Source organism: Vollenhovia emeryi, unplaced genomic scaffold, assembly GCF_000949405.1.
Source record: "Vollenhovia emeryi isolate VEMERY1.0 unplaced genomic scaffold, V.emery_V1.0 DF939657.1, whole genome shotgun sequence".
In the NCBI taxonomy this organism is placed as follows: domain Eukaryota; kingdom Metazoa; phylum Arthropoda; class Insecta; order Hymenoptera; family Formicidae; genus Vollenhovia; species Vollenhovia emeryi.
Genome location: NW_011966709.1, coordinates 14,228 through 24,229, shown reverse-complemented (window position 1 = coordinate 24,229; position 10,002 = coordinate 14,228). Strand labels below are relative to the sequence as shown.

The 10,002-nt window shown below is 54.1% G+C and overlaps 1 protein-coding gene across 1 annotated transcript; it reads right to left on the bottom strand.

The window, feature by feature from the left end:
* Positions 1-3,658: 3,658 nt before the first annotated feature.
* Positions 3,659-4,225, bottom strand: LOC105557004. Its single transcript, XM_012004128.1, has one exon. The coding sequence runs from the start codon at positions 4,223-4,225 to the stop codon at positions 3,659-3,661; it is 567 nt and encodes a 188-aa protein (XP_011859518.1).
* Positions 4,226-10,002: the final 5,777 nt, after the last annotated feature.

The window sequence follows — 10,002 nt, the reverse complement described above, 5'->3', positions numbered from 1 at the left end:
GAACGGCAACATGCCGTTCCCCTCTTTCATGACGGCCGTGTCGGGGCTACCCGGCACCGACCGCCATCGAATCGCGACCGAGTCCCCCGCCTGCCCGTTATCAACAGCCCAATATGGGCTGTCTCTCGGGGGGCGGTGGGGCTCGGACACGATCGCCAACGTGAAACCACCCCCCACCATGCTCTGGTGGAGCAGATCCTGAGCCTGCGGGGAGTGGTTTACGTTGGCCTGTATAAGGCCAAATCCGTTCAGGTTCGGGCGGGGGGAGAGCGAGGCATTACTCAGCCTTATTATCCCCCCCGTCCGATAGGGCCTCGACCTCCATGACCTCTGGTGGAGGTGAGGCCCTCTTTCTCGGCGTCTCCCTTTTTTTTTTTGACGGAAAGGGGAAAAATGCTTTATGCATTCGACACGGGGCAGCCGAACCCCGTGGATATGCCCGGACTCGCCGTGAAGCGGGATACCAGGCTAAAAAACCCCTCTCTTGGACCTTCCTCCGCACTATAGGAGAGTCACCCCGGCAGACCCGTCGAGGGCATTACGTCGGAAGTGACCCGCCCGACAGTGACAGGCTTTATAACCTCCAGCCACAGGCGGCTTACGACACGCCCACCGTCCTAACCATTCATACATATATACATATATTCATACATACATATTCTCAGTAGATGTAAACACACTCATTCATACTTCTCTCCTTGTTAGGACGGCGGAGTGGGATGGTCCACGCGACAATAGGCGCTCTAGCCAGATGGGAAAAATGTATAAGTAACTCCCTTAGAGCAAGGGCTAGGTGCCTCCCCCCATTAGGACAACCACATGCCTGCTACTGTAAACACTATTATACCACAACACATGCATTATGTACATACAAGCAGGACCGACGTGATGCAACATTGGTAACAGAAAAGTCCTACCGCTATATTGTTACAAAGTCGCCCCTCTTTAAAACGCTAACGCATTTAACAAAATTACGTTGCGTGAGTATGTATATAGGCCGCGCAAGCCTCGCGCGCAACCTACTCTCTCTGTGCCAGGGGCTCACAAATCTGTTCCCGAGGCAAATATAGTCAAACAATCATAAGTACATGTTCGCATATATATATTAGTTATTTATAACTACGCAATCTAGGGTGAGTCCTCTACATCTGCTGGCTCACCTCCACCATTGGCCTCTCGGGCTCGTTCCGCGTCTTCCTTCGCCAACATGACTGTCGAGCAGTACCTCGAGAAGGCGGCCCACCTTTCCTTGCTCGATAGAATCGCCTCCACCACCAGGATTAGAGAGAGCTCTTGGACACCAAGGGCCGCCAGCAGCTCCTCCCTCTCAGTATCCCAAGCCGGGCACTCGGCCAGGGTGTGCAATGCAGTGTCCTCTGCTTCACCACAATGTGGGCAAGAGGGATCGTTGATTTTCCCGATTTTGTATAGGAAGGCCCCGAAACATCCATGATTCGTCATCAGCTGGGTGAGGTGAAAATGGACTCTCCCCCATTGCCTGTTCATCCACAGCGACCAAACCGGAACAATGGCCGCTCTCGTCCAGACGCCGGGTAAGTCATCGTTGTCCATGTAGAGCTTCCACTGCCTCATCGTCAAGATGTGTTCCTCATGTCTAATGTCCAGAATGGCATCCCTACTCGCCATGCCAAGCTCTCTCAGATCGCATATTCTATTGTATATGCGGGATCTTTCTCCTGCAGCCAGCCACCACGGGATCTGCCTTGAGATCAGGGTGGCCGCATCAAATGACACAGTTCTGTACGCCGCACAAACCCTAATCGCGACAGATCTCTGTGCCGCGCGAAACAGGTTTTGACTTCTCTTAGAGGCGCACAAGGCCCCTGACCATATTGGCGCTCCGTAAAGGGCCACCGATGCCACCACACTAGCATAGAGCTTGCGCTTATTCTCGCGGGGGCCCCGAAGGTTCGGCATTAGGCGACTCAGTGCCTTAGTCACCCTGGCGGCTCTGCCGCAAACCTGTCTAATATGTTCCTCGAATGTTAGCCGCGAATCGAGAATCACCCCCAGGTACTTCATCCAGGGGGAGACCGTTATCAGGCTATTCCTGACTCGTAAAATAGGTTCCTGAGGAATACGCACCCTCGACTTCCTGAAAAGCACCGCTCTAGTCTTATCCGGTGCCACCGTCAGGCCGAGCGAGTCCAGCCGGCGGAGCACCATTGTCACTTGATCGTTCACTCGCGAACACATCACTCCGATTGTTTTCGCAGTTCCCACGATCATAGTATCGTCCGCGTAACAAAACACCGCGCAGCCATCTTTCGCCCTTGCCTCTAAAATATAGTTAAAGGCGATGTTCCACAACAGCGGTCCCAGCACGGAACCCTGTGGGACTCCACGCGTGATGTCCCTGCGGGCAGTCACACCATCACAGGTGTCGAACTCCACGGATCTCCGGTGAAGGTAGCTATCTATAATTCGTCGAAGATACTCCGGGAAACCCTTACGCTCCAAGGACCACCGGATCGTCCCCCATGGAAGTGAATTAAAGGCATTTTTAATGTCCAGACTAACGGCTATAGCGAAACCGTTCCTATCTAGTCCTTTTTGAACGGCATCGAGTACAGCGTCTAGAGCGTCCACCGTGGAGCACCCCTCTCTGAAGCCAAATTGGAGGGGCGAGAGCCGAGCACCCGCCGATTCCTCCATGTGGGCTTTGAGCCTTGCTACGATAACTTTTTCGAAGGTTTTACCAACCTCATCAAGCAAACATATGGGGCGCGCCTTAATTTGGGGACCCACCGACTCCTTGGGAATTAATACAAGTCTAGCCCTCTTCCATCTACCCGGGAAAACTCCCGCTTTTAGGCAGGCTGTATAAACCACAGCCAGCCTATTGGAAGCGATGTCCGCGGCTCTCCTCCATATGACTGCTCCAACTCCATCCGGGCCCGGGGCAGGATTCGACTTCTTCCTGCTTGATCGCTCGAAAGACCTCCAAGGCGTTAACGTGGTCCGCAGCCATGAAGCGTTCCCCGCTCCATTCGCACCAGATCTCCTCAGGGGAGTGAGTCTCCCCCTCCGGAAACAATGAGTCCAGCAACTCCTCCAGAACATCCCGACCAAGGGTCTCCGAAAGAGCAGGGGATGACCTCCGAAGACGGTTCATTACCATTCTGTATGGCAGGCCCCACAGATCCTCCTCGACTCCTAGCAGAAGCTCCCTCCATGCGTTGGCTTTTGCTCTACGGATCTCTTTTCTCAGCTCTCTCTTGGCGGCTCTATAGGCTCGGTCCAACTCATCGTTTAGTCTTCCCGACGATCTCGCCCTCGTATATTTCCTACGGGCCGCAACACACGCTCTCCTGGCAGCAGCAACTTCTTCGCTCCACCAGTACGCCGCCTTCTTCAGTGGACGAGTACTGGACCTTCTTGCTGCCACGTCGCACGCATCAGAAATCCACGCCCCTATGTCTTCAGCCAAACAGTCCGGGGTCCGGTCCGCATCGAGCCCAGAACTGAGAACCTCGAACGTGGATGTCAGGAGCTCCACATCTAGGCCCTTCAACGACCAGCGAGGGTACGACTTCTTACATCTAATATTTATGTTACCTACACTATTTACATTATTTACAATGGTGAACGCGATTAGTCTATGGTCGGATAATGTTTCCATGTCGCACATCACAGATCAGTTCCTGACTCGACCCGCGTACTGGGCCGAGGCCCACGTCAGGTCAATTATAGAGGAGCCCTGAGGGCGCACGCAAGTTGGCCTGTTCCCCCTATTACATAGGACCAGATCGTGTTGGTCCGCCAGACCGAGGAATATTTCACCCCTGCGATTGTCAATGGAGGACCCCCAATATGTAGACTTAGCGTTGAAGTCTCCACAGAGAATGACGGGGTCCCGAGCAGCGGCTACCGCGTCCGACAGTCTGTCAGTTATCTCAAGGAAGCTCGCAACGTTAATGTTTGGGGATATGTACACAGATATGACCCGCACATTTCCGAACCTCACACCGACAATGTTATTAGATCGATGAAATACGACGCAGCCGGGCCCGGTAAGTGCCGGGTTCCACACTATAGCCGCTACTGAGTCTAAGCTCGAGACCCAATGAGCATTATCCGTAGGGACCCGCCATGGCTCGGCAAGGCAGCAAATGCCTATACCGTTTTCAAGCACACAATGCATCATCAGATCCTGAGATGCCCGACTATGGTTAACATTAATTTGATAGAGCCTAAGGGCCATTAGTCCGTCCAGGAGGTCCCGCCCTCCGATCGCGGGTCCGAACACTGGGCCAATTGTCTGTGTCTAGTCTATGATCCGGATTTAATCCCTTATCCCGACACACCACGCAGCACGATGGGGAAGAACACTCCTTCAGCGCATGACCCTCTCCTCCGCAATTAAAGCATGCGCGCTTTAAATTCTTTCAATTGTCGAACGGCAACCGCCCCTCACGTGGCCGAAGTCCCAGCACCTATAGCACTGAACCGGGCGCTTCTTGAGGAGAGTTATCCTAGCCGTAGTCCATCCAACGCTGCAGGATCCCGCCGCTGCCAGGCGGTTTGCCGCCACAAGAGGGCACTGCACCCAGGCCGAGCATAAGCCGCTCGGCGATCCCCTGAATGCGCTGACCCTAATATCTCCAGACATACAGCCACCAGCATCAGCCAGTGCCATCAGCAGCTCGTCCGGAAGGACAGAGTTATCCAGTCCACTTACTCTCAGCTCTCCCTTGGCCATGGGACGCGACACCACCGCATCCGAGCCGAGAAAGCCTCTCAGCCTCTCGGCCAGGGCATCAGCCTTGGCAGAGCTATCCTCACCGGGGATTTCTATTAAGTATCCTCCATTTGCAGCCATCCTGATACGCGGCCTCACAATTCCCAGGTCCCCGATACTAATTCCTTGCCTAGCTTTCTTAAGGAGCTCCGCCTGTGGCCTCTCCTCCGTCGCTGACCTGAGAGCGACCGCCGCAGATCTAGGGACGCGGCGGCGCTGAGGGCCATTCCTTTTTTCGCTAGTCCTTCCTGGTCCATTCGTCCGTGGGCCAGAGTGTCCGTCCTCCCTCCTTACGTTTCTATTCGTCGCGCGCGAGCGGGGGGCGGCCCCCTCAGTCAGGCTCGGTCCGCCCCCTCCTTTATCCTTTTTCCGCAGGGCCACGTCCCTATACGAGACCAAGTCACGGCCATCCGACGATACGACGACCTCAGAGTCCGTGTCCAAGGCCGCCCTTGTGACCACCATGGGGGGGCGGATCTGTATATCCTCCACAATCCTCGGGACGCCCCTCCCCCGGGGCAGCTGCGGTGGCGGCGGGCCACCGCTCACAACTCTCTCTTTCAGAGCCGCCAGGTCCCTTTGAATATGCCTCAGATTGCCGATCTCGTTGTTCAGGATGACCTCGTAGCCCTCCAGTCTCTTGTTGATGTCCGTCGTTGATTCATCAGCGTCCGTAGCAGCGGAGGCCTCCGTCAAGACGCGGGACCTAGTTCCATATTTGCTCGGGGCACGGGGCCCCTCCACCACGACCGATGGCCGTTCCCTCGCAGAGGCCGTCGTCACCTTGTCCTCCCTGGATGTGGACTTGGACCCAATACGCTCCCTCAGAGCGCTCAATTCAGCGTTTAAATCCGAGGTACGCTTCCGCGACTCCTCCAAGTTCTTTCTCAACTGGTCCTCCGTTTCCTTGGCCTTTTTCAGCTGTTCTTCAAGGTCGTCCATCCTCCGTTGCAGGAAGGGAACGTCGCCGGCGTCCTCCACCCTCTCAGAGAAGACCGCGATAACGTTTTGGAGAGCCTTAATTCGATTCCCCATCTGACCCGAGAGTGTACCCTTGATATTTTGGCTTGTTTTACGTGCGCTCTCTATTCCTCCCAGCCACGCCTTAGCCATAGACGCAATTTCCGCCGCAGAGCAGGTCGCGAGTGCCTCCTCAGACTTCATCACCTGTTTCAGGACCTCCGAGCCAGGAGACCCCAGATCGGGCCCCGGTTCGGGCTCAGATCGGATCGAGTTTCCATCCTTTTTTGTTTCTTCTTTTTTTGTCTTCTTTTTCTATTTTTATTTTTATTCTTCTTCCGCCCTGGTGGAAAACCGTCCGTCACAGGACTCTCTTCGGATGACACGACAATCACCTCGCCAGCGGGACGATCACCCGACCCCCCCTCAGACAGGGAGTCGTCCGATATAGCCCGCGGACGAGTCTTCCGGCCCTTCACAACGGGCTCAGAGTCCGACGAGATCGCCGCCAACGAGGCCGCTCCCGGTGACTCAGAGGAGTCCCTCTTCCTTTTGGCCGGGGCATCGGCCACCAACCTCATCGAGCCATCCACCACGCCAAATGAAACGCCCGGAAGGTGACCAATATCTCCAGAGGCCGCCGCCTCCTCCACCGCAGACGAGGGCACGAAAAGTGGGTCCTCTTCGTTAGATCCCTCGCAGCTGAGCATCTCGGCCGTACTGCCACCCTCCTCGTGGGCAGAAAGGGCCAATGCTCCACCATTATCTCCATCGCTTATCCCCTTGTTTTTTGACAGCACGGTAAGCTCCTCGGGGCAACCAATCCCGAGAAGCCCGTCCGGGGAAACGCCGTGCCGGTTGTCGGTGTTCCGATTCACCGACTCTTTCTCTTGTTCTGTGTTCATTGCCGCATAGGGGGTACACAGCGCAAGAATCTCGAAAACCGGGGACAGTCCATTGCCATAAGATCGTTGCTCCTTGAATCGTAGTCCGTGGTCAGGCGGTTGTACCGAAGATCCGTCCGAAAGTCCAGTCAGACGCCGACACGACGTCTGGGCTGGAGGACCCCCACGTAAAAACCGAGCGAAATACACGGTCGATGTGGAGGGCACCCGGATCCTCCACACAAGCCTATATACAGTAGGGGGACGGTCGGTGCCCTACTGGGACCGTTCGCGACCACAAAATTAACGTCCCTGTGGCCATGCCCCTCGGCACGGTGCCTCACACCTTAGGACGGAGATTCCATGGTACTGTAAGTTCAGCACCATGGACTTCCTACTTCGATATAAACAAAGGCATTTTCCTTTGCGCATCATCTATATATATCGGCTTACGTTCTTCTACTATGTACAGTCAGTAACGCTTGTCGATATTCCGACCTCGAGAAAACGGATCTCAATAAAAGCAGTACACCATTGCGTAGAGGATCCCCCATTAACAAGCCGGGGCTTGTAACAGCCAGTCAAGCTAAGATTCCGCAATTTGTACAAAATATATATACAAGTATGCCTAAATATAAATGTATCGCGTCTATTTACATCTATTTACATCTATTTACAGAATCAGACGCAAGACTACGCTCAAATCGCGTCCACAACGCACCCACTATATACAGTATACCGTTCTCAGTCAATATACACGTTATTGACGCGAAACGTCTCTCTTAGATTCCGGGTATCTATATCTCATAATACCTCGCAGCGCTCTAAGTGGCAAACATTGCTCATCTCACATGCTACGCGACAAATCTACACGACAGATGCATCCGTCGAACCACCCATTGCATCCTTATAGCATAATTATCGCTCGGTTATAAACTGCTATTCCGCATATCGACGTTGACGCAGCTCGTCACCATAGGTCGCTCTCCGTCGGGGCGACACTACGAACGAACAGACTCGACCGGGATCGGTCGTCCGTGCAACGAAATAAGTCTCTTTGAAGAAATTCCTCTCACCCACGCGGGAGTCCGGCACGCCACACACGCCGACGGCCGAAACGACCCGCCGCAAGAATCTCACGTCTACATAGTTCATGCGCAGGATTAATACGTATTCTAGAATACCTCACGGCGCTCCGCACGACGGATAATACCGCCCCTCGCATCTATACATGGACACTACCGAGTGCTGTTCGCGGGACGACACCGCACAAGAGCAGACCCAGATCAGTTTTTCAATCTGTGCACGAGCACGTCACTGATACTACTAACACGATTAGAATCCCACACCATACGATTCTCAGTCAGAATACGTGCTATTGACGCAAAACGCCCCTCTTAGATTCCGCACGCAAGTCTATTGTGCATTCCAGAATGCTTCGCGACGCTTTACGCGACGGATAAGTCCGTCTCTTTACACGGGATCAACGGCCGAAGAGAACGGACCGCGATACAGAACTTAAATTACAGACCAATCGTCCGTCGCCTTGAACTAAATCAAGCCTACTATCCGATAAAGATAGCACCTCTATGTACTATATAATACGCGCTCGAGCCAGTTTACTGCGTATCTTACACGCTACACGACAGATCTACACGGCGGAAACATCCGCCGAACCATCTGAGTCCGTCGGTCACGGAGAAAATAGACCGCGGCAACTAATCTTCACATAAAATGATCAGACCGATTGTCCGTCACTATGAATTACCTAGTTATTACGCTTGACAGGGGGACACCACCCCGCCTGTCATAATTCACACGCAAGTCTATCCCGCATTCTCGGGTATTTCGCGACACCCTACGCGACTGATAAGACCGTCTCCGTATACACGCTTATACTTGAGGCCTACTCTTTTTAAGATGCGACCGAGCCGGAGCTCCCCGGACCAGCGACAACGAGCCGAACCGCGTGACAAGTCACCGGTTACGAGGCTCGTGCCACGATCGTGAGGGAGGCACACGGCCAGCGCATCATTCAAAATGCGTCACGGTTGGAGAAAGCCGTGACACAGCCACTATGATATCCCACTATCGAATGTCCCGACACGCTATCTGACCTGCTTATGTAGCACGGCCCACCGAATCTTGAGCCCGAGAGAGCGCCAGCAGCCCCACGCCACGTAGCGGCGCGCTCCCGAACCCAGCGACGCAGTTACACCTCGCCCCCGTCGGGCGCAGTGCGGGAGAACCTAACCCCGACCGCAAATCCGTTGACATAAAGCCACCCTATTCCTTAACCTCAACCTGTCGTGGACGTGCCGACACCGTACGTTTCATACGCGGAGCTACTTAACCTCCAACTACCGCGAACGCACCGCCACCACATACCCCGCAAGCAGCGAGCGACACGAGAGGCACGATTTTATACAGAGCGCGACACTCTAACCTCACTACTAACCTAGGCGGCTCGAGGCCACCCGACTATATAGTCCCGATGCCCAAGGCCCGGGCCGAAGGACCCGAAGACGTAGCTCGCTCACAGCCGAGCACTGCTCCCGTCAACGAATACACACGACTCTAACCCCAAAGCAAGTCGAATCTATCCCGACATACAAAGTCTCTCCCTCTCTCGAGTCGGAGAGAGCCACAAGGGGTTAGGGAGAACGGAGATCGCATACACGTACCCCCGCTCTCCCCTGCGCCAATTACGTGGCCCCTCGGAACAACTAATGAGCCCGCAAAAGCCTCAAGCCCTCCTCTCACGTAGGTCACGACGCGCCTAACCTCAACCCGTCACGACACTTAACACGCGTCCCTCCTCTCGAATCGCGACGCGCCTAACCTCAACCGTCAGACCGTCCCGAAACACCTACACGCGGAATAAACCGCCTCCCGCACTCGTAACGCCCAAACACTTTCCTGAAATGAAAGAGGGCAGGAAACACACAATAAAAATATAAATATGTACAAGGTGTTCCTCCGCTGTTGTAAACGAGGCAGGGCAGCAATTTATTTTCTCCCGTGCGTGCCTTAAAAAAGGCAAGCGCACCCGTCTACCTGCAACATACAAGTTTAATGACGGGCACGCAACCTTACCTTGTGCCCGTCACTAATTACGACACAAAATATTATACGGTGTATATTAGGGTGGTCCTTATTTTTCGATTTTCGAATTTTTCCACGGCACCCTCCAGAATGTTTCCAATCCACAAAAAAATAGTCCCTGCCAAATTTCAGCTTGATCGGACAACGGGAACCCGTGCCCCCGGCACGTTAAACATTTGAGTTCCCTTGTATAAAACAGGGAACTCAAATGTTTAACGTGTCGGGGGCACGGGTTCCCGTTGTCCGATCAAGCTGAAATTTGGCAGGGACTATTTTTTTGTGGATTGGAAA